Genomic DNA, 24,071 nt, shown 5'->3' with positions numbered 1-24,071 from the left:
TCTGTCCATGGAATTCTCCAGGCAAGAATACTGGAGTGGGTTGCCATTTCCTTCTCCAGGGGATCTTCCTGAACGAGGGATCGAAACCATGTCTCCTGTAGGACTTCCCAAATACTGCACAAATATCATCCCAGTTGAAGCTCAGAACTATGCAAAGCAGTGTCCCTTTCAGAGACAGGAAAGTTGCAGCTCAAAGTGGTGGGCAGGGCTCCCACATTCCCCTCACTCAGCTTCCTGCACTCTTTCAGATGGGAGCCTAATCCCATCCCCAGGACAAGGGTTCCCATTACCCTGCCCCAAGGCATTTCAAATAACCACTTCCTGAAAAAAATAAAATGTTTCTCAATTTCTGTTAAAAAAATAAAATAAAAGTTTATTTGTGATGGAAGAGACTACTTCAGATGAGTGAGCGGGATCTAGCCTGGGGGCTGGGGGGACCTGGAGGGTTTACGAATGAACCCCAGGAGGCTCGGCTTCCTTTCATCCGAGTCCACCCTCCCTTCCTTAATCCCTTGGCCTGACTCAGCCTGGGGCATCCTCCGGAGGGCTGGGAGGACTGTTTACCGAGGGGCCCTCCACCCGCGGCCTGTCACCTGAATTAGCCTCTGAGGCTGAGCTCGCCCCACGTGAGCTGAGGCTCTCCCGGTGACCTGGGTGACTTCCTGCTCTATGTTCCCAGCTGCCCTCAGGGGCCCGGGGATGGGCTACTGCCCGCATCCCTGGCAACACTCCACCTGGGCTTCTGAATCACCCCTTAGTCACCAGGGGACAGTGAGCACCGCCCTTCCGCCAGGCACTCCTACAGGAGACCGAGCAGGGCTGTGGCTTCTGAGATTCCTGTGGGAGGAAAAGGGTCAGAAGAGAGAGGGAGGGTGTGTAGGAACAGGTTGCCGGAGGGGCTGGGGGGCGGGGAGCCAGAGAGCCTCCCTGCTGGGCCTCTTGACGGAAACTGGACCCTGTGAAGCGTGACTGCAGGCACAGAGTGAGTGACTTCCGGGACTTCTTGTTCATCCTCAGAAGATTCAAGAACATTTCTGGAGACTAAGCAGTAACATAGCACCACGGACTCGATGGACATGAATCTCCCACAAAAATCACAGGAGCCACAGTCCTGCTCGGTCCCCTGCAGGAGTGCCTGCAGCAAACTCCAGGAGATAGTGAAGGACAGGGGAGCCTGGAATGCTGCAGTAGGCCATGGGGTCGTAAACAGTCAAATACAACTGACTGAACAACAACAAGCAGTAACTGGAATTTTGGAACTTCCTAACTAAACTAAAAAAAGATTAAGAAAAATTCAGTTACTACTAAAGCAAAGCCTTTCTTTCCTCAGGGAAGGTATGGTAATCACATGCTAGCTTTTTCATTAGAAAAATAATGGATTTTTGGTGAAGCAGAGGGAAGTGGGTTGAGCCTGGAGCTGTGTGGATGCCAGCTGCTGCCCTTGCCCATGGCTACAAGCAGAGCCAGTGCTGGGTGCCCTGAAAAGCCCCCTCCTGAGTTGGGGGAGCAGATGCCAGGCTGATGCCCCCAGAGGTCCACAGATGCCCTGCACCTGCAGGAAGGGCGCCTGGGGGCACTGGGTGGTGGGGATGTTTGCATACTGCCTGTGACAGAAGAGATGTGAATATGTCTGAGGCATGTTACTGCCGTCCCAGTTCCTTACCCACCTCAGCATGTGAGACCCTGCAGGGCAGATGGTTTGTCCCCCTTGTGATGACAGGGGCCTGAGCCTAGTTGTCCAAGGGGCTAGATCCTGGCTTTCTGATTTCCCACGTGCATGCATGCATGTGTGCCCTGTCTAAGTCACATCCATCTCTTTGCGACCCCATGGACTGTAGCCCACCAGTCTCCTCTGTCCATGGGATTTCCCAGGCAAGTACACTGGAGTGGGTTGCCATACCCTGCCGTTCAGGGGATCTTCCCAACCCAGGGATCGAACCTGAGTCTTGTGCATTAGCAGGTGGATTCTTTATCACTGTGCCACCTGGGAAGCTCCCCTGATTTCCCACACATGGTTATTAACAGTTTTCTGTGAAGGGCCCACTTGTTGGTTTCTTATGCAGGGGTGGGGTGGGGGCACTGGGAGGAAGGGTCAGTGAGCCATTAGAGGGAGTAGGGCCTGAAGAGGGATCAGAGGGTGGGAGCCAGAAAGGGTGGGCGGGGCTGGGGAGCAGGGCCAAAGATGAGGCAAAAGACTGAAGGATGTCCTAAGGTCATGTCTCTACAGCTCCTGTGACCGTTCCCCAGCCTTTGCTTGTCTTTCATGGCCTTTGGAGTTTTGAAGGTCAGTGATTTCAGTTATTTTCCAGGATGCTCCTCAATCTGGGTTGTCTAAAGTTTCCTCCCTATTAGATTCAGATTTTGCATTTTAGGCAATTTTTCTTCTCTGCATTTCATCTAGAGGCTCATGGTGAATATTGATTTCATTGCTGGTGACAGCTCACTTTATTTTAGGTGGTATTCACCAGATTTCTCCAACCTGTCAGGTTACTCATTTCCCCTTTGTGATTAAGAAATATCTGTGGGAGATGAGATTATGTAAGTGTACTGTTACTCTTTAATCCTTTACCCATGGCACATAGATTTCATCAAAGATTCTTGACGGTTGCCCCAAATGTTGGTTTTCTTTATTTTATTTATTTTTTTTAATATTTATTTATTTGGCTGTCCCGGGTCTTTAGTTGTGGCATGTGGGATCTAGTTCCCTGACTAGGGGTGGAACCCGGGCCCCCTACATTGGGAGGGTGACTAAAAAATGCAAGAAAGAGCTTTCCCATCTTCCCTATATATTTATTTATGTATAAATTTATGCCATTGTGAGTTCATAGGTCCTTATTTCAGCCAAAGGGTTACAGTTCTTTATTGTGATCATTTAGTTTCAGGCTCACATCCCAGATAAAGCCAGCGAGAGCCCTTTCAAAGAGGGTTCTGTGTTTTCTGACAAGTTCCCAAGTGGAAAGTAAACACTTCCTTACTTTCTGGCACAAGATGTTCCAAGCTCTTCTTGTACTTTCTCTGCCCCAGATCTGGATTCAGTCATTTGTCCTAGGAGCCCTGGCTTTTTTTAGTGGAGAATGTTGTTTAGAAACAAATATTTGCACACTAAGTATATTCATTTCTGTCAGAGTGTTTTTAGGCCCTTTTGGTGGATGGAGCCAGGAAATAAATATACATACTTGAGCATGCGTGGTCAGCCGATGATCCCCAGTAATCCCCAGTCTCCTGAGCTCTGTGCTTTGTGTAACCATGTTGGTCTCAGCCTGTGGACAATGAAGCTCCCAGCGAGGCATGCTCAGGGCATTCACCCAGGCCTCACTGCAGGGAGCCCCACAGACATCACCCCTCTGGGACTGCCCTAGCCCTTGTGGTTCTTATTCTGATTGCAAAATACACTTCAGCCAAGACCAAGGGAACTTGGAGGAATAAGATTTACTAGTCACAGGTCCTGGAGGGTCTATGGCACACTTGAAGGATGGCCACACACCAAGGTCGTACATTAACATCATTCAGATTTTTAAACGGGAAAACTTACACCCACACAGAAAACCACACACAGATGTTTATGGCATCTTTATTTGGAATTGATACAATTTAGATGCAACCAGCTTCAGAGGGTGGATGGGTAAATAAACTGTGGTACATCCAGACCATGGAATATTATTCAGCACTAAAAAAAGAGTCATCTGTCAGAAAGGCACAGTAGAAGCTTAAAGGCAAATAACTAAGTGAAAGAAGGGGCTTCCAGGTGACACAGCTTGGTAAAGAAACTGCCTGCCAATGCAGGAGACGTAAGAGAAACAGGTTTGATACCTGGGCCAGGAAGATCCCCTGTAGGAGGCATGGCAACCTACTCTAGTATTCTTGTCTGGAGAATCCCCATGGATACAGGAACCTGGAGGGCTATAGTCCATAGCATCATGCAGAGTCAGACAAGACTGAAGCAACTTAGCATGCATGCAAGTGAAATAAGCCAATCTAAAAGGACTTTAGAGCGGATGATTCCAACTATACAACATCCTGGAAAAGGTGCAACTATAGAGATAGTAAAAATTCAGTGGTTTTCAGAGATTAGGAGGAGGGAGGGATGAATAGGCGGAGCACAGAAGATTTTGGGGGCAGAAAATACTGTGTATGATACTATAATGGTGGATAGAAGTCATTTTAATTTGTCAAACCATAGACTGTACGATGCCAAGAGTGAAATAACACACACTATCAACCTCAGGTGGTGAAGATTTGTCACTGTAGGTTCGATTTTGGTAAAAAATACACTACCCTGGTGGAGAACGTTGATAAAGATGGGCAGGGAGTTTATGGGAAATCTCTGTACCACCCTTTCAATTTTGTTGTAAACCTAAAATGGCTCTAAAAAAATAAAGTCTTTATTTTTTGTTTTTTTAAATTGAAATATAGTTGATTTACAATGTTGTGTTAGTTTCAGGACAGCAGAATGATTCAGTTATCTGTATCTATATCTATGTATCTTTGGCCACATTGTGCAATGTGTGGGATCTTAGTTCTCTGGCCAGGAAATGAACCCAGGTCCCACAGTGACAGCACTGAGTCCTAACCACTGGACCACCAGGGAATTCCCATATATTCTTTTTCAGACTCTTTTCCTTTATTGATTATTACAAGATATTGAGTATAGTTCCGTGTGCTATATAGTAGGTCCGTATCATTTATCTGTTTTATATATAGTGGTGTGCATCTGCTAATCCCGAGCTCCTAACTTATCCCTCCCCCACAACCTTTCCCCTTTGGTAAGCATAAATTTGTTTTCTGTGTCTGTGAGTCCCTTTCTGTCTTGTAAATAAGTCTGTTTGTATCACATTGTTAGATTCCACATAAAAGCAATATCATATGATATTTGTCTTTCTTTATGGCTTACTTCACTAAGCTTGACAAAAAATAAAATCTTTAAAAAACTGAGCAGGGCACCAGGCTCTGGACACCTCCTTTCCACCCAGGTCCCTGAGGCCTCTAGGTCTCCCCTCTGGGGGAGCCACTGCCAGCTGCTCCTGGCGTATCATTTCCATACATGGTGTCTGTTTTCTAGAAATTATCCTGTGGCTTGCTTTTTCACTTACCATAGCTCAGTGATTTTTCCCTATCGATAGAACAAGAACATCCTATTCTCTTTCAAAAAATTTTTTTCTTTTGTCAAAGAATTGTGTCGATGACTATCCTATGATTCGGGTAACAATCCCCCACTGATAAGCAGTAGGTGACTCCCAGCATTTTGATATCACAGACAGTGATGCAGTAAATAGCCTTGGGCCTGTGTCAGCTTGTTCAGGCATATTTGTAGAATAAAATCCTAAAAAATGGCAAGTGAAAACATATAAGCTTTGTAACTGCAACAAAGGATTGCCAAATTACCCTTGATGGTAAATGTACCAATTTCCAGCCCCAGCATCAGTGTTACATGAGGACCCAGTTCTTCACAATCTTCAATATTTTTAATTATAAAAATAACAGTTGGTGAATCTGAGCACCAGTTAGAAACATTACTTATAAAATGACTATAGTGCAATGGGGCCTGGGAGTCTAGAGAAGACCAGGTTCTTGACAGCAAATTGAAGACCTGATCAGAATGACTTCCCTGATGGTCCAGTGGTTAAGACTTTGCCTCCCAATGCAGCAGACATGGGTTCCATCTCTGGTCCGGGGGCTAAGATCCCACATGCCTTGCCAAAAAACCAAAACGTGAATGGAAACAATATTGTAGCAAATTCAATAAAGACTTTAAAAATGGTGTACACACACACACACACACACACACACACACACACACACACACAACATCTTAAGGAAAAACAAAACAAAGACCTAATCAGAGACTGGACAATTTTGTCAGCTTTTCCAATAACTCAGGTCCATACCAGGCTCCGCAGGGCACTGGCTGGCTCTAGGGGCACCATCGTTCCCCTTCTGTAGACTCTGATTTTCATGCAAAGCACAGGTTTCCTAGCCCTACAGAAACCACAAAAGCATATTTCTGAGCCATTTCTCTTAAAAGGAACCAGAGCTAAGACCCTGAAAGGCTTGCCTTCACCCTTCTTAGAGGTGTTTATTCAGATGTTTTGGGCAGACTCCCTGTTACTATTCATTTTATAAAAGTAAAATAATGAATTCTGAGGTTGGTTTGGGAATATCTCGGTCTAATGTCCACTTTTTTCCTCTTCTAGGGACAGAAAGCTTGGATAGAAAAAACCTTTTGCAAACGAGAATGTATCTTTGTCATTCCCAGCACTAAAGACCCTAACAGGTAAATTGGAAGCCATAATTAAGACGTTATTCAAAATAGCCCTTGTCCACCAGCTGCCAGCAACTATTCTGGTGTTTGAGGGAGAGGAGGAGGAGTCAAGGATGCCCAGAACTTATTCTCCATGTGAGTCATTAAGCAGGGAGTCACCTGGGCTATAAACTCCTCTGTCAGGATGCAGACAGCCAAAATGACCTACAGATTCAATGTAATCACTATCAGAGTTCTAGCTGACTTCTTTGTAGAAATCGACAAGCTAAAAAAAAAAAAAAAAAAGGAGAGAAATCGACAAGGTGATTGGCATGAAATTGCAAGGGATCCAGAACAGTCAAAACAATCTTATAAAAAAGAACAAAGTAGAAGGACTCATGTTACCTAATTTCAAAACTGCCTACCGTTCTACACCAATCAAGGTAGTGTAGTACTGGAATAAGGGTAGACATAAAGACCAATATAATAGAACTGAGAGTCCAGGAAGAAACCCACTTGTCTATGACTTGTCTATGATTTACCTAACCTGATGGGGAAAGATTAGTCTCTTCATCAAATGATCTGAAACAACTGGACATCAAGGTGCAAAGGAATGGCTTTAAGCCCCTACCTCACACCACATATAAAAATTAACTCCAAATCTATCACAAGTCAGATATAAGGGCTAAAACTATAAAGTTCTTAGACAAAAATATAGAAGTTAATCTTCATGACCTTGGATTTGGCAAATGGTTCTTTGAATTGACACCAAAAGTACGAGCAACAAAACAAATACACTTTCAATGTTAACTTGAGTAGAGAAATGTTTTACTAAAGCAATGGAAGAATTCAGCAATATTGAAAAATCCTTGAGGGTCAACTCTATATGGGGGGTGAGTGGAGAGTGAGTGTCCTTTGTCACAGAATTTCAGTGACTGGTGGCCATAATCATGTTGTCAAGACACCAAAAAGAATTAAAGGACTTCCCTGGTGGTTCAGTGGTTAAGAATCTGCCTGCCAACTGCAGGGGACACAGGTTCAGTCCCTGGTCTGGGAAGATCTCACATGCCGTGGGGCAACTAAATCCCTGTGCCACAACTGCTGAGCCTGTGCTCTGGAGCCTGTGCTCCACAACAAGAGAAGTCACGGCAGTGAGAAGTCCTCAACATAACTATAGAGTACTCCCCGCTCTCTGCAACTAGAGAAAACCCGGATGCAACAACAATACAGCCAAAAATAAATAAATAAAAAATTTAAAATAAATACAACAATCCTTAAAAAAAAAAATAAGAATTAAGATGTGTGCAGTAAGGCAGGGCAGTCATCCAATGTGTTTAAAATAGTCTGGCATGGAAATAGATATGCACTGATTATCTGGAAAAGGACACCATAAGGGGTATTTCTGTCCCCAGTAAAGCTGGATGAGGAAGGTGTTAGTCTGCTCCCATTGAGGTTAAGGCATCATAAGGAGGAGAATGTTCTAGAAAGACCAAGCTTTGTCTTTGTCTTTGTTTTCAGGTGTTGCTGTGGCCAGCTCACCAACCAACACATCCCCCCTCTGCCAAGTGTAACAGCCAGCAAAAATGGAGAGGAAAACAAGTTGGCGGAAGTTCAACCCGAAAAATGGTCTGTTGGCAAACACACCCAGAGCTACCCCACAGATTCCTATGGGATTCTCGAATTCCAGGGCGGCGGATACTCCAACAAAGCCATGGTAAGAGAGGACTTGGGGAGGGGTGTCACTAAGCCACAGCCTCCATCAGAGGCCCAGCCTCCCAGACTCTGAGACTGTAGACACCTGGGTCTTCTTTCAAGGGTGTGATGCAGTCCTCCTAGAGTTTTTATTGTAAAGACAAGAAATATATCTGCACACTCCACTTTTTAGCCATGAGATTTGGAAACTGGGCACTATGATAAAGAACACATGCTGTGCTGTGCTCAGTTGTGTTTGACTCTTTGCAATCCCCTGGACTGTAGCCCTCCAGGCTCCTCTTTCCATGGAATTTGCCAGGCAAGAATACTGGAGTAGTCATTTCCTCCTCCAGGGACTGAACCCAGGTTTCCTACACTGCAGACACATTCTTTATTGTCTGAGCCACCAGGGAAGTCCCAAGAATACTGGAGTGGGTTGTCATTTCCTTCTCCAGGGCATCTTCCTGAATCAGGGATCGAACATGCATCTCCTGCATTGGCAGGCCGGTTCTTTATCACTGAGCCACCAGGGAAACACAGTATCCTTTACATCTATACCAAGAATCACAGTCCAGCCAGACTCTACAAAGATACTCTTCCATCTCCAGGGATAAGAGACGAATTATGTCATTTGGTTTTTAGGGTTGTTTGGGGCTTTGTTTTGTCTTTTCTATTAAATAACTGTGGGCATTGAGCCACCTTTACATGGGTGAGGAGTGCCTGGAAATATTTCTCTCTAAAGTCCAAGCCCAGCCTCCCTTGGCGGGCATTCAGCTGGTCCGAGAAGACAAGAAGACGGAGGCTTTTCACATCTGCATGTAAACAGGGAGTGCCCTCTGCCTTTCTGAGGAGCCCTGCCAGAGAGGGGAGGCGGCAGCACTGGGATCCCTTTCAGCCCATTCTGAATAATACTCCCACGGTCCCTGTCAGGCCATTTTTGCTATTTCATTCTATTTCACTGGCCCAACATCATTGTTCAGATAAAATTCAGAAGTGTTCCAAGCAAATACCATAGCATTGGGTCTTCCAGAAGGGCACCCTGCCTACTGGCCAGGACACAAAGAGGCATTTCACAGGGGCCAGTGCATGGACTCATTAACCTCTTCTTCACTTTGAGGGAAAGGTCCAGCCCCAAGATCAGTTACGAGCCCCTTTTCCAGCCCCATTCCCTCTAAGACATCCTGTCCAGCATCTGGAGCCACATTCCAGCTGAGCCAGCTTGGGACCTTTTTTAAAAAAATTTTTATCGGACTACAGTTTGTTTTCAATGTTGTGTCAGTTTCTGGTGTACAGCAAAGTGAATTAGCTATACATATAGATATATCCAATCTTTTATAGTCTTTTCCCATACAGACCATGAGCAAGTTCCCTGTGCTATACAGGAGGTCCTTATTAGTTCTCTGTTATATGTATAGTACTGTGTGTAAATGTCAACCGCAATTTCCCAATTTATCCCTCCCCAACACCTCCGGTTCTATAGGCTTCCCTAGTGACTCGGTGGTAAAGGATCCGCCTGCAATGCAGGAGAATCGAGTTAGATCCCTGGGTTGGGAAGACCTCCTGGAGAAGGAAATGACAACCCAGTCCAGTATTTTTGCTAGGAAATCCCATGGACAGAGGAGCCTGGTGGGCTGCAGTCCATGGGGTCGCAAAGAGTTGGACATGACTGAGTGACTGAGCACCCAAGCATGCACAAAGCAGTCAGCTTTGACCTGTTATAAAGATTTTTGATTCAACAGTAAAAGAGAGATGGTCCAGGAAGACTGAGATTTGGGGGGGTGGGGGGAAGGGGAGGGGGTTTCAGTTGACTATCACCGGATTAGACTGGATTTCACTTTCTTCCATGGGCTTGGAAGAATCCCTGGCTTGAACAATGCAATTTAGCAACTGATCAGGAGCACATGGAATATAGCCCAACAATGACCAATTGTCAAGAAGCTTTACATAAAAGTAGATAAATTTCTAAATTGCTCTAAAATTTTTGTAAACCTAGCAGGCATATTTCCTAGAAGTTTCCAATGAACAAAAAGTATCCAGAAATAAAATCAATCTGGAGTAATTTCTGTGCTCCTATGAATGCTAGACACAGTGAAGAAGTATTTCAATTGTTGTTTAGAACTAAAAATGGTCTTTGCTTTGAAATTTTAGAATGTGTTTCCTTTGAACTTCAGTTTCATTTTCTACAAATTTGTTTCTACAAATTTTCTACAGATTTCTGACAAATTTGCTAATTTGCAGACATTTGTTCATGTGTGTGACAGTACTTAATTTTTGGGGGGTTATGTACTTTAAAAATATTTTTTATTATAGTTGCTTTACAATATTGTGTTATTTTCTGCTATAAGTCAGAAACAGAAAAACAAATGTCATATATTAATGCATATATGTGGAATGTAGAAAAATGGTACAGATGAACCTATTTGCAATGCACATAATTTTTAACAAACTTGTTAAATAATTTAAAATAAATCTTTGCTAATAGTATTATCTTTTGGTATCGGACAATTTCAGGATTCCTTTTACTCTCAGTATTAATTATTGTCATTATAGAAGTTCTGATACTAGGAAAATTAGCTGGGAACTTTGACAAAATAAATCATCCTAAGGCAATGAAAAATGCAACCCACTCCAGTATTCTTGCCTGGAGAATGCTGTGGACAGAGGAGCCTGGAGGGCTACAGTCAGGGGGTCACAGAGTCTGACACGACTAACATTCATACAACACAAGGCAATGAAAAAATAAAAGATAAGGTTTGCCAGGTAAAATACAAGACTCCCAATTACATTTGAATTTCAGATAGATAACATAATTTTTAAGGATGCCCCAAATATTGCAGGAGGCATACTTATACTAAAACATGTTCCATTGTTCATGTAAAATTCAAGTTTAGCTATGCATTCTGTATTTTTACTTGCCAAATCTGGCAACCCTCCAGTGTTCCTTCCCATCGTGTGGCCACGGGCTTGCACAGAGGGCCCCAGATCCCTGCCAGAGAGAAAGGCAGGAGGCTGTCACTTGAACTGGAGCGACAGTGACACGAGAGTCAGACCCAAGAAAGGGTGCTGAGGGCCACACCCTCTTTTGCAGTATATCCGGGTCTCCTACGACACCAAGCCAGACTCGCTGCTTCATCTCATGGTGAGAGACTGGCAGCTGGAGCTCCCCAAGCTCTTAATATCCGTGCATGGGGGCCTTCAGAACTTTGAGATGCAGCCCAAGCTGAAGCAGGTCTTCGGGAAAGGCCTGATCAAGGCTGCCATGACCACTGGGGCCTGGATCTTCACCGGGGGCGTCAGCACGGGTAAGTGTCGGCCCTCTCCCTGGCTGTGAATGTGCAGACCCAAAGATCACTGTGGTTCCCTAGAAGCTTTGGGATAATTAAGATCAAGAAACAAAACATGCTGCATCCTGAGATTGAGACAGGCTGGGTCCTGAGACCCTTCGCTGCAGTGCTGGCACCTGGACACACCTCTCCTTGAGATACAAAATCAAAGGAACTAAAGAGAAAGTCTCATAAAGTTATTTTTATGGGACTAAAAAATATCTATGTGTATGCACAGTTGGGACAAATTCTGGACCCAAAATATACAAAAAGACCGAAAACAAAAACAAAAGCAACTGCCACTTCTGAAGAGCCTGGAGCAAAAGCAGGGGATCAGGAGCAAAAACAGGGTATTGTGCGTGCTCCCTGCACGTAGCACCACCTAATAGGTGGGCAAAACACCTAAGCCACCCCTCCAGCCTCACCCCTGGACGCACTCCTGATCCTCACTCCATGTAAGGAACCAGCTCACCCCAATTTGGGGAGCAAGCAAGACACCTGTTGTTTGTTCTCACTCCCCCTCCGCTGCAGCAGGGACCCCAGTAAAGTCTTGCCAGAATCTTGTCTGGCCTCTAGTCAATCTCTATTGATGGGAGAAGGCCAAGAACCACGGTTAGTAACAGTAATATTTATGGCAGAAGTGAAACTTTTATGTGGTATCTTGCTATTTATTTTGGTATGATCATGAGAATGGTCAACATCTCTGGCACCTACTATGTGCCATTCTTTGACATGAGCACTGGACAAAGCCTCATTTTCACTGAGGTTTCTGACAATCCTTTTCCCATCACTGAGGCCCAGAGAGGTTGAGAAACATACCTGGCTGTCCGACTCTCAGCTTTAGCTGAATGCAGACAAAGGGAGACCCTTGCTTCATCCATCCTTAGGTCTTGGAAACTTGTAAAGAAAATTCCTGTACAGTTGCTTTGGTTTTTATTTTCCCTTTCCTAGGAGCTAATGCAGGATGACTAGTTTTTATGCGCTCAGACTTTCAGTGATTCAACCCTATTCTGCAGGAAGTGGAGCAGCTCAGAGCAGGGATCCCTAAAGTTCCTGAAAAGTGATTTGATGAGAGGTAAGGGGCCTGCGATTATGACTTACGGCTGCTCACAGGTGTCATCAGCCACGTGGGGGATGCCTTGAAGGACCACTCCTCCAAGTCCAGAGGCCGGGTCTGTGCTATAGGAATTGCTCCCTGGGGCATTGTGGAGAACAAGGAAGACCTGGTTGGAAAGGATGTAAGTATTTTCTCCCCAGAGATGTGCAATTTTTAAAAATCAAAGTCTTTGTTTTGATGTCATTGTAGATTTCACCTGCAGTTGTAGGAAATAATAAAGGGAGGTCTCATGTAGACTTTCCCCTTTCCCCAGCAGTAACATCTTGCGAAATGATGATATAAGACTTCAAGCAGGATACTGACCCCCCAGTGCCTCAGCAGTAAAGAACCCGCCTGCCAATGCAGGAAACGAAGGTTCTATCCCTGGGTCAGGAAGATCGCCTGAAGAAGGGCATGATCTAAAATGTTGGGATGTCGGGACTTCCTTGGTGCTTCAGTGGTTGACACTCCATGCTTCCACTGCAGGGGGTGTGGGTTCAATCCCTGGTCAGGGAACTAAGATCCCATATCCCATGAGGTGTGGTCAAAATATGAAAAAAAATTTTTTAATCACAGAATTAAGATATTGGGTTGTCATGACTAAAATATTTTTTTCTAACTTAATATGAAAATTGCAAAAAAACAAAAAAAAAAACCTTTCAATAGAGAGGCTAGGGAAGGCAGAGCCGGTTGAAGTACACGATTAGATAAAGCCATAGCTCCATATCCGAGTGTTTTTGCTTCTCCTGTTAGTCTTATTGTCGAAGTTCTGCAGCTCTGACCTGTGCTGTGCATTTCATCAGGTGACACGGGTGTACCAGACCATGTCCAACCCCCTGAGTAAGCTCTCCGTGCTCAACAACTCACACACGCACTTCATCCTGGCCGACAATGGCACCCTGGGCAAGTACGGGGCCGAGGTGATGCTGAGACGGCAGCTAGAGAAGCACATTTCTTTGCAGAAGATCAACACGAGTAAGTTGTTCCATGGGCTTGGGACTGTCCTGCAAGCCAGGCTGGAGAAGAGACTGCCCGCAGGCATTTACAGCCTTCCCCTGACTCCTCTTCGACCACAGCAAGACCCTTTCCCTTGGCCACCGACCAAATCCCACTCCTTGAGCTGCACTAGGATGCTTTGCCCCAAGTTCACAAGGAGCCTGGACCCGAGAAACAGCTCCACAGCCGTTGTCACAGTGACGGCATTCCCCACCATGTTGTCAGTGGTTCCCATTCCTTGTAATGACTATAGTTACTTTAAAATAATTTTTATTGGAGTATATTTGATTTACAATGCTAAGTTGATTTCTTCTGTACAGTAAAGCGACTGTTCAAACTCCAGTGATTCTTAATGTCAAACAATGGTCAAATGATCTTAAAGGGTATTTTGTTGTAACCATTACTGGTAAGATTGCAAAAGACAGTCTAGACCTGGGAAATGGTCACTGTAAATCATAATTAAAGGGTCTGTAGGGCTGCAGTGTGGCTGGAATGAGACAGCGTGCTATGAAAAGTTGTGGATTTCCAAGGAGCAGCGGCCTGGCTGATGGCTCTCACATTTGTGCTGTCCTGGCCACGTGCGTGTTCACGCCGCCCAGCCTCCCCTGGCCATGTGACTTGTGGGCTTCCCTTTGTCATCCTTTGCCCGGGGTTCTGAGTGGGGCAGGGACAACAAAGGAGTGCTCAGTCGTCACCTCCCACAGCACGGAGCTTCAGCAGTCCAGCCCGAACCATGAAGAGCCAGCTCTCCTCTGTTTCTAGAAAAGAAGGTGATTGGGTCCCTGGAGTCCTGAAGATCTCAAATGTCAAGCCTAAGTCCACAAAGTCTTGGTCCATTTCTTCAGCATCTCTTGGTTGGTCCATTTCCCAGCATCTCTTGGCTAGAGAGTCTGCCTGGTACATACCAGACCCTCAACACATAGCTTCTGAAATGAATATAACTGAGATTAACTCTGGTAGGAGATTGCAAAGCTGTTCACAATGGGACTTCCCTGGCAGTCCAGCACTTAGGACTCCATGCCTTCACTGCAGGAGACATGGGTTCTAGCCCTGGTCAGGGAACTAGGATCCTGCATGTCCTGAGGTGCAGGCAAAAAAAAAAAAAAAAAAAAAGTTCAAAATATTTAAGAATTACTGACTGTAGAAATGCATTGTGGAAGCAAACCAGAAACTCTCAATTCCCCTGCTTGAAGTTCTTAGACCTTCTTTCACCTGTGCTGGCAGTTCCTATCCAAAGTCCTTCAGAACCATGAGACCAAGGACAGATCTTCTATTCACTACCTTATTCACCGAGATCAGATAACTCCCATCACAACAAACAGACACTGGGGAAACATGCTCAGAACATAGTCTGTCCTGGCCAGTTTGAGGGTAAAATTGTGAAGTAGGAAACTGGGTCTTTGCTGTTCCTTCACTCCCACTATCTCCCCTCCCACCCAGAATCCTGAGTTCTTGAGGCACTCCTGTTACCACCTGCTTCCCAGAGCCCACCTTCCAGTTCTGCCACCAGAGTCGGCTTGTCCAACATGTTCAGAAGAGTCCTGTCATCTCACAGAGGCAGAGGGAGGACTCTGGGGGAATTTAATTTTTTTAATTAATTTTTATGAGAGTGAAGTTGCTTTATAAGGTTGTGTTAATTTCTTCTGTAACAGCACAGTGAATCAGCTATACATATACATGTGTCCCCTCTTTTTTGTTTGTTTGTTTTTTTTGTTTTTGTTTTTTTCATTTATTTTTATTAGTTGGAGGCTAATTACTTTACAATATTGTAGTGGTTTTTGCCATACATTGACATGAATCAGCCATGGATTTACATGTTTCAGATCGCCACAGAGCACTGAGTAGAGTCCCCTGTGCTGTCCAGTAGGTTCTTGTTAGTTACCTATTTTATACCTAGTTGTATATATATGTCAATCCCAAGCTCCCAATTCATCCTACTCCCCCGCCTCTTGGTTTTTCTCTACGTCTGTGTCTCTATTTCTGCTTTGCAAATAAGATCATCTGTACCAATTTTCTAGATTTCACATATATATATAATGTTTGTGGAAACAATTTTAATCAGTATATTTTTATTGAAATATAGCTGATTTACAATGTTGTGTTAATTTCTGCTGTACAACAAAGTGTGTGTGTGTGTGTGTGTGTGTGTGTGTGTGTATACACATATATATATGATTCTTTATGGGAACAAGTTATTAACTGGGGAGCTAATGATGGTCCATGGCTTTGCCCTCCTAGATAACTCACTGCCTATTCCAGGCACTGGAGGCTAATCAACAGCTACTATACCTACTATAACAACACTGCACATTCATAACACCACTTGAGGTTGACAGAACACCTTGATTTGACAGCCTCACAGTTTCTTATACTTTATATCCATTGCTCCTTCAGGAGGTAGAGGAGGCCCTGGGGTGATTCACCTCTTACTGAGTCTGCTGCAGTTCAGGGTGGCCTGGTGACCGGCCCCAGGTCATAAGGCCAATTCACATGAGACTGGTATTATAGAACAGAGCTCTCCTAGCACTGGTCCAGACACCATCTGCAGTGTCATTCTTGAAGGGACAGCCACCCAGAGTGGGAATATCATCCAGGACAGGGCAGCAGGGAGATATTCTTTTAGCAAGAAGAATCTTCCATGTTTCTCGCATCTCACCTTGAAGCACCTTGTAAGCCACGTGAGTGATACATACAGTTGAACCACATACGTGTTGTCAAGTTCGTCATTTTAAGGCCCTGTTTTTTCCAATAAGGCTATGATGTGGGCTTTAAATAAAAGAAGTCATCACATTCTGAGGGCCTTCAACTCTCCCAGTGAAAACTAACCCTCTGTAAGTGCCTGTCCAGGCCTAAGGGTTTGCCTCTTCCGCATGTTTCAGGGGTCAGAGCAAGGGGTCAGATGGGGCCTTGACAGTGGTCTGAACTTGGATGTGGTATGTGTTGCAGGGCTGGGGCAGGGCGTGCCCCTCGTGGGCCTTGTGGTGGAAGGGGGCCCGAATGTGGTTTCCATCGTCCTGGAATATCTCCGAGAAGAGCCCCCGGTCCCCGTGGTGGTCTGCGATGGCAGTGGCCGAGCCTCAGACGTCCTGTCCTTTGCCCACAAGTACTCGGAGGAAGGAGGGTAGGAGCTCTGACCTGTTAGGAAGGGTGGGGTTTGAACTGCTGAGGCCCAGAAGGAATCGTGGTATGGCTAGCCAGCCCAAAAACACAAGAGAAGGAAGGTTTTCTAGCTCTCCTGTCCCACTTCCCAGGGTCAGTAAGTGAGGGTACTCTCAGAAGTCATGTTTCTTATGGATTCTTTCTGGGGTAGGGGGAGGGTATACGTTCTCTCCCAACTTCATTTTCCCTTCTAAGGTTTTCAACCTAATAGCCTGAAATTTGGGGCTTCCCAGCTAGCTGGCTCAGTGGTAAAGAATATGCCTGCCAATGCAGGAGACTCAGGTTCAATTTCTGGGTCAGGAAGATCCCCTGGAGTAGGAAAAAGCAACCCACTCCAGTATTCTTGCTTGGGAAATCCCATGGACAGAGGAGCCTGGTGGGCTACAGTCCATTGGGTCACAAAGAATCAGGCACAACTTAGTGACTAAGCACTCACACAGCCTGAAATTTAGGACAAGTGTAAATGCAGCTGTTGACTGTGGTCCCTTTAGGTCTCCTATCCTAGTATTCTGTAATATCCTCCAATGGTTAATTTTTAAACCAAAGATACCAGACAGTATCATGTTCAGCAGTCCTCAACCTTTTTAGCACCTGAGACCAGTTTTGTGGAAGACAGTTTTTTTCCACGGACAGGGGGCAGAGGGATGGTTTTGGGATGATTCAAGCACAATCATGTTGATTGTGCCCTTTATTATTATTACATCAGCTCCACCTCAGATCATCAGGCATTATTAGATCTTGGAAGCTGGGCACCCCTGACTCATACAGATTTATTCATGTGGATTTCATCTGTGTTTTCTTCTTTTTCCTATCTCCTTCAAACAGGATAATCAATGACTCCCTCAGGGACCAGCTTATAGTCACCATTCAGAAAACGTTTAATTACAACAAGACACAGTCACATCAGCTGTTTGCGATGATCATGGAGTGCATGAAGAAGAAAGAGCTGGTGAGTGTTTTGAGTGGATTCTCTAGGCAGCTCCACAGAGAGAATTGTTTCCTTTCTGATGCTGCCTCTGTGTGCAGGATGAAGTTGTTCTTATTTCCATTCAGGCTTTTCCAAGAGGCAGTTTACAGATCCTGACCCAGCTGGCGATTCTGTCCATGTGAGGGAAGCAGGCAAAGCACAGGCAGGTTCTCCTCAGAGTAGGGATACAGGTGCATCGGATCTTGTGTGTGTCAGGGCACCTCAGGCCACATCCTACCAGTTCTGAGGCTGATGTCATCGATGAGATTTAAAGTGTTGGAGTCACAGGGACTTCCCTTGTGGTCCCTATGCTTAAGACTTTATGCTTCCACTGCAGGGGGCTTGGTTGGATTTGATCCCTGGTCAGGGAACTAAGATCCCACATGCTGTGTAGTGCAGCCAAAAAGTAAAAAAAAAAAAAGAAAAATTAAATAAATAAAGCACTGAGGAGTGACATATACCATGCTTGCAGGTGTGCTTAGAAAATTTTACCAAACACCCTCATTATTTTCTACCCTTTGCCTCCTTCAAGGGGAAAGTGAAAGTGTTAGTCACTCAGTTGTGTCTGACTCTGCGACCCCATGGACTGTAGCCCTCCAGGCTCCTGTGTCCGTGGGATTCTCCAGGCAAGAATACTGCAATGGGTTGCCATTCCCTTCTCCAGGGGATCTTCCCATCCCAGGGATGGAACCTGGGTCTCCCACATTGCAGGCAGATTCTTTACAGTCTGAGCCACCTGGGAAGACTTTTACCTCCTTAATTATACTTATAAGGAAGACGCACTCTTGTTACACAGGCACTCTTCAAAATTTTAAATCTACAAATTTCCTACAAATTTGAGTAGAGATGCCTTTGTCACTTTCAGTAGCCATTTAGATTTAGCATGCAAGTCCTGCATGGGCTCCCTCAGCTCCAGGTGGGGTGAAGAATAAAATAAGATCCAGGTGAGGATTCAAAATGCTGTCCCTTCTGGAAATCAGAAGGCCCTGATGGAAAATCCCCTCGCTCTGGGGATGGTTGTATTAGCATTGGCCTCTGAGGTCCTTTTTTTAAACAACATTCCAATTCTCCCTCTCAATTTCCACTTTGCTTTACTTAGTCTTTTCATGATTAATCTATTTTCAGGTCACTGTGTTTAGGATGGGTTCTGAGGGTCAGCAAGACATCGAGATGGCGATTTTAACTGCCCTGCTGAAAGGTGAGCTCTCAGAAATGGCCCCTCCCGTCCATTCTGTGCTGGCCTCCCCAGGCCCCACTCTTGGCCAGGAAACCCTCCCCCTGCAACCTCCTCCCACCAGGAAATGTGTCTGCTAGGGATGGAACCCTGAGCTGGCCAGGCTGCCTAGAGTTACTATAGTCTAAAGCCGTGGTAACATGATGAGGCTCGAAGTGGGTTCTTTGGAGGGGGACTTTTCTGGGAGGAGGGAGCAATGGACCACTGGTTCTTGATGGCTAAGAACCAGTTTTCATTGGTAGCTAGCTCATGACAGGTTTCAGCTCAGAGAGGGTAAGCATGAAATGATTTTTCATTTCATTTTCATTTTCATTCATTCATTTTTCATTTTCATTTCATTTTTCATCCCTGCGTCTCACAGCACTTCGTCAGTTTTCCCAGACTCTCCTAACGACAGGCTGCCACCTGGCTGCTTGAGGAGTCACCTCCCTCCTCCACTGTGAAGGGGAGGGTGCTGGAGGAGAGAGGGGCGGAGGTCCCCTCTGGGACCCCGGCCTCCTGGTGGTACTGAGCTGGTCTCCCTGCAGTCGGGGCTGGTACGCTGGACTGTGCTCCCTTTTGACCTGGAGGAGCAGCACCCCTTGACCTGGCCTGGCAGGTGTCTGGGTGGCCCCAGGGCTCCTGCCCTCTTGCAGAATAGGGAACTGGGGTCACTGGCTTCCTCCTCTGTTCCCTCTGGGAACAGAAACCTCTTTCTTGGCATGGAAAGAGGTTGCCTCCATCCTCCTCCCAGCCAGCTCTTCGAAAATACTGAGTCACTTGGAGGCCAGAGAAAAGGGTGAGATGCTGAACCAGCCTGTGGAACACCATGCTCTCCGCCCAGCCCCTTCCCCCACAACCTGCCACAGTCCAGGCATGAGGTGATAACTGCCCCGTCTCTTGCCTTCCAGGAACAAATGCATCGGCTCCGGACCAGCTGAGCTTGGCACTGGCTTGGAACCGTGTGGATATAGCTCGGAGTCAGATCTTTGTCTTTGGGCCCCGCTGGCCGGTGAAACTAAGTGTTTTCAATCTATACTGTTTGTCATGACTTTGTACAGAGGGTGTATTAGTACAAGCTGCCTTGTGCTGTGGATGTCAGAAAATCTTCTGGGGTTTCTGATGACCCAATGTCTGGTCGCTTCCCTGGTGGCTCAGATGGTAAAAAATTTGCCTGCAATGCATAAGATGTGATTTGATCCCTGGATCAGGAAGATCCTCTGGAGGAGGGCACAACAACCCACTCCAGTATTCTTGCCTGGAGAATCCCATGAACAGAGGAGCCTGGCAGGCTACAGCCCACGGTGTTGCAGAGTTGGACACAACTGAGCAACTAACACCAACAATGTCTAGTTGTTAGGATTATTAGGAGATGTTGCTGTGTCATTTCAAAGAACCAGCAAGAAATAAGAGCTCCTGGCACTAACTTCAGATTCAAACCAGTGCTCTGGAATAAAGAGCACTAAATATTTTATCATTGCTGGTGAACCTGGGTTTTTACACTTTTAAGAAGAAGAAAGAAGATTGCTCATTAAAATGAAATACAATGATTACATTGAAAGCATTGATTTTTAAACTATGTTCCATGAAACCCCAGAGGGCTAGGGGACTGTGTGTGTGACTTTTGTGTGTAGTCTTTGGGATGTGGTGTATTTGCATGTGGTTTGGTATATTGTATATGTGTATCTATGTACAGTATGTGTGTAGGGTGTGAAATGTATGTGTGGATGTGTGGTGTGTGGTTTACCGTGCATGCAGTGTATGTCTGTGGGATCTGTGTGTGTGTGTGGTTGTACATGGGTGTGGTGTGGGGGCGTGTGTGTGCAGATATGAGCAGGCATAATGAATAGCTCTCAGCAGCCTCCTGCTCCTTCAATCAAAGCAGCTTCTTTACAACTTGTGGTTACCAAGTGGGACAGGAGTAGGGGAAGGATGGACTGGGAGTTTGGAATTAGCAGATGCAAACTGTTATATCTAGGATTGATAAACAGCAAGGTCCAACTGTACAGCACAGGGAATTCTGTTCAGTCTCCTGGGATAAATCATAATGGAAAAGAATTTTTAAAATGTAATATACGTGTATATTTATAACTGAATCACTTTCCTGTACAGCAGAATCCCAGGGACGGAGGAGCCTGGTGAGCTGCCGTCTAGGGGGTCGCACAGAGTCGGACATGACTGAAGCAACTTAGCAGCAGCAGCAGCAAAAATTAGCAAAACGTTGTAAATCAACTATACTTCAATTTTTTTAAACTATTTTTTTTTAACAAGCAGCTTCTTTGATAGGTTTTGTGTATCGGGGCTTGGGGAAAATTTTTGTTTGCAAAATTAGGGCTCTGCTGCTTCAAAAAGGGGTTTGGAAAATCTAGAGGGTTCATGCGCGAACTTTAAAAACCTTATTTCTCAAAACAGACCTGGCATGTACCTTCAAAGTACATTGCATTTTCACAGTTATCCTTTATCCAATTAGTGTGAAGAATTTAAGCAATCAGTGTGTGCATGTGTGCTCAGTGGCTTCAGTCATGTCCAACTTTCTGCAACCCCATGGACTGTGGCCCATCAGGCTCCTCTGCCCATGGAATTTTTTAGGCCGGAATACTGGAGTGGGCTGCCATTTCTTCCTCCAGGGGTAAGGAATCAGAGAAGTGTATTAAAGGAATAAGATAGAAGTTTGGGGAGTGGTTTATGCATGTTGTTTATTGAACTACACAAGTTAAAAGAACACTACCACACCTTACATATTTTAATTTTGTTTTGAATCTCCTGGTTTGTCTACTCTTGGTAAAGGATTTTAGAGCAAAGTGAACTGCTCCATGAGTGGTGATGAGGCAGAGATGCTAAGAACTCCAAGACAGGGCTGGCAGGAAGGGCAGTGTCATGAGCTCTGGAGACCATCTACTCAGGAAGAGGAATCCCAGATCTTGGTTGGTTTTTCTTTTCAAGGGGCAGCTTTCTGAAGACATAGCTCTGAGTCAGCCACACCGAGAGAGCCAGGCTTTCAGGATTACAGAAAGGGCCTGACCTGGGGAACACACCACACACACAGGGTGCCTGCCTGAAGCAATGGCCTGCACCCACTTTCCTGTTACAGAAGCAATAAGCGGTTTCTAGAAAGTGTGGAAAATATAGATAAGCAAAACGAAGGAAACAATCACTCATGACCACCTCCCCTTAGAAAAATTCAGCAATACTGTCAATATTTTATAACTTCATTTTTCACTCTTATGTTGGCATTAAATTCTCTCCGACTTCCATTTTCATGCTGCTTAGTGTTCTTTGCTTTCTATTATTCAGTGAATGCATAAATATGGTTTGAAAAGCAAGTAACAAATCAGAGCATGCCATGAAAAGCAGAGCCCTCATGCCCACCTCTGAAAGCCCCGCAACTGTCTCTGTGTTCTGCTTTCCAAGGGAGCTGTAGCGTTTTACATTCCCATGAGCAATGTAAGAGGGTTTCTTGGCATTGGCAGGTTTTTTTCTTTAATGATAAGTAGTAGTATCTCATTATGGTATACATTTATTTATGATCAAATATATTTTATATTCTCAATGAAGGAGGGACAAGCATCAAATTCCTAATGTAATTCTCATTTGAGACATACATATTTTTTCTTTATTTTTTAAATTGAAGTATGGTTGATTTACAACGTTGTGTTAGCTTCACGTGTACAGCAAAGTGATTCAGTTGTACATTTGTATAGATCTGTATTTATTCTTTTTCAGATTCTTTTCCATTAATACTTATTTGTTGCTGTTATAGTTTAGTCACTCAGTAATGTCAGACTATTTGTGACCCTGTGGGCTGTAGCCCACCAGGCTCCTCTGTCTGTGAGATTTCCCAAGCAAGAATACTGGAGTGGGTTGCCATTTCCTTCTCCAGGGAATTGTCCTGCCCCAGCAATTGAACCCATATCTCCTGCATTGGCAGGCAGGTTCTTTACTGCTGAGCCATCAGGAATGGTTTAATGCATATTACAAGACATTGACTATAGTTCCCTGTGCTATATATTAGGTCCCTGCTGTTTATATTTTGTTCTTAATTGAGATATAATTGACATATGACATATTAGTTTCAGGTATGCAATATAATGATTCAATATTTGTATATATTATGAAATCACTACAATGTGTCTAATTACCATCCCTCACCACACACAGTTACAATTTTTTTTCTTGTGATGAGAACTCTTAAGATCTATTGTCTTAGCAACTTTCAAATACACAACACACAATTATCAGCTGTAGTCACCATGTTGTACATGACATCCCATGGCATTTATTTTATAACTGGGAGTTTGTACCTTTCAACAATCTTTATTCATTTCACCCTCCTTCATCCTCCATACTAGGTCTTTATGTTAATTCTAAAAATGGAAAAACCAGCAGATTTTACTGTGATTCTGTACAGATTGTTCACAGCTGAGCCTAACATTACAGCTGAACTCAAAGAGAAAGAAAAGTAACTCTGGGTGAGTCACCAGGGCCATACAAAGGAAAACACAGCAAGCATGACGGTTCTTACAGTCCATCCATTGTTTAAATTATGCGACCTTTGAGTTTCCTTCATATTTGGACCATGCCTTATTGAATAGATAGACGTTTGCTTTCCCTTGCATTTCTTTTTTTAAGAATAATTTTATTTATTTATGTATTGTTGACTGTCCTGGGTCTTCATTGCTTCACATGGACTTTCTCTAGTTGCAGCATGTGGTGGCTACTCTCTAGTTGTGGTGCACAGGCTTCTCATTACAGTGGTTTCTCTTGTTGTGGAGGACCGGCTCTAGAGCACAGGCTCAGTAGTTGGGGCACATGGGATTAGTCGCTCCGTGGCATGTGGGATCTTCCCAGACGAGGGATCAAACCTGTATCTCCTACATTGGCAGGCAGATTCTTTACCACGGAGCCACCTAAAGCCCCTCCCTTGCATTTCTAATTGATTCTCTCTTTTCTTCTTAGCATATTCCTTACATCATCAGGACTATTCTTTTATTACTGTCTATTGAGTGGAATTCCCTTTCTTACAGTATCTTTCAAAGGCCCTTGTTTCTCTGGAAACATGTGCCTGTCAGTTACACCCAGGAGCCCTCAGTCCAGGCTTCTCTCCACACAAGTGTCTGTGGTTTCACCTGTCATCTCTGGCCTCTCACAGTTGTTTTCTCTCATTTCCATCAGTTTCTACAGACACTTCTCTTTGGCGCCTTTGAATTTACCTCTCAGCACCCTTTCTTTTGGATAAAAACACACATCAACTGAAACAGCCACTTAAAGTACATGAATGTACTTCAAGCATATAAGTAATAGAGGGTCGTGAGATCAGGGTCTTTGCCACCAGACAACCTGGCCTGTGACAGCTAAGTGCGTGTGTGCTCACAAGCATGTGTGCCTGT

At 44.8% G+C, this 24,071-nt stretch overlaps 1 protein-coding gene across 6 annotated transcripts in view; it reads left to right on the top strand.

Moving 5' to 3' along the window:
• TRPM1 (transient receptor potential cation channel subfamily M member 1) overlaps positions 1–24,071 on the top strand; it is a 79,296-nt gene that overhangs the window by 8,069 nt on the left and 47,156 nt on the right. For 4 of the 6 annotated variants that reach the window (XM_061158866.1, XM_061158867.1, XM_061158862.1 and 1 more), the window contains exons 2-10: positions 6,192–6,271; positions 7,757–7,952; positions 11,019–11,232; positions 12,367–12,491; positions 13,153–13,324; positions 16,292–16,466; positions 17,330–17,453; positions 18,597–18,669; positions 19,596–19,696. In XM_061158866.1, the coding sequence (XP_061014849.1) occupies positions 6,192–6,271; positions 7,757–7,952; positions 11,019–11,232; positions 12,367–12,491; positions 13,153–13,324; positions 16,292–16,466; positions 17,330–17,453; positions 18,597–18,669; positions 19,596–19,696 (1,260 nt within the window). Of the gene's footprint in view, positions 1–2,212; positions 2,285–6,191; positions 6,272–7,756; positions 7,953–11,018; positions 11,233–12,366; positions 12,492–13,152; positions 13,325–16,291; positions 16,467–17,329; positions 17,454–18,596; positions 18,670–19,595; positions 19,697–24,071 lie in introns of all 6 variants that reach the window. The other 2 variants (XM_061158864.1, XM_061158865.1) reach the window with 2 other exon arrangements.

The sequence above is a fragment of the Dama dama genome, chromosome 13 (assembly GCF_033118175.1).
Source record: "Dama dama isolate Ldn47 chromosome 13, ASM3311817v1, whole genome shotgun sequence".
Taxonomy (NCBI): domain Eukaryota; kingdom Metazoa; phylum Chordata; class Mammalia; order Artiodactyla; family Cervidae; genus Dama; species Dama dama.
Note: the sequence above shows the minus strand (reverse complement) of the source record. Positions and strands in the feature narration are given on the sequence as shown.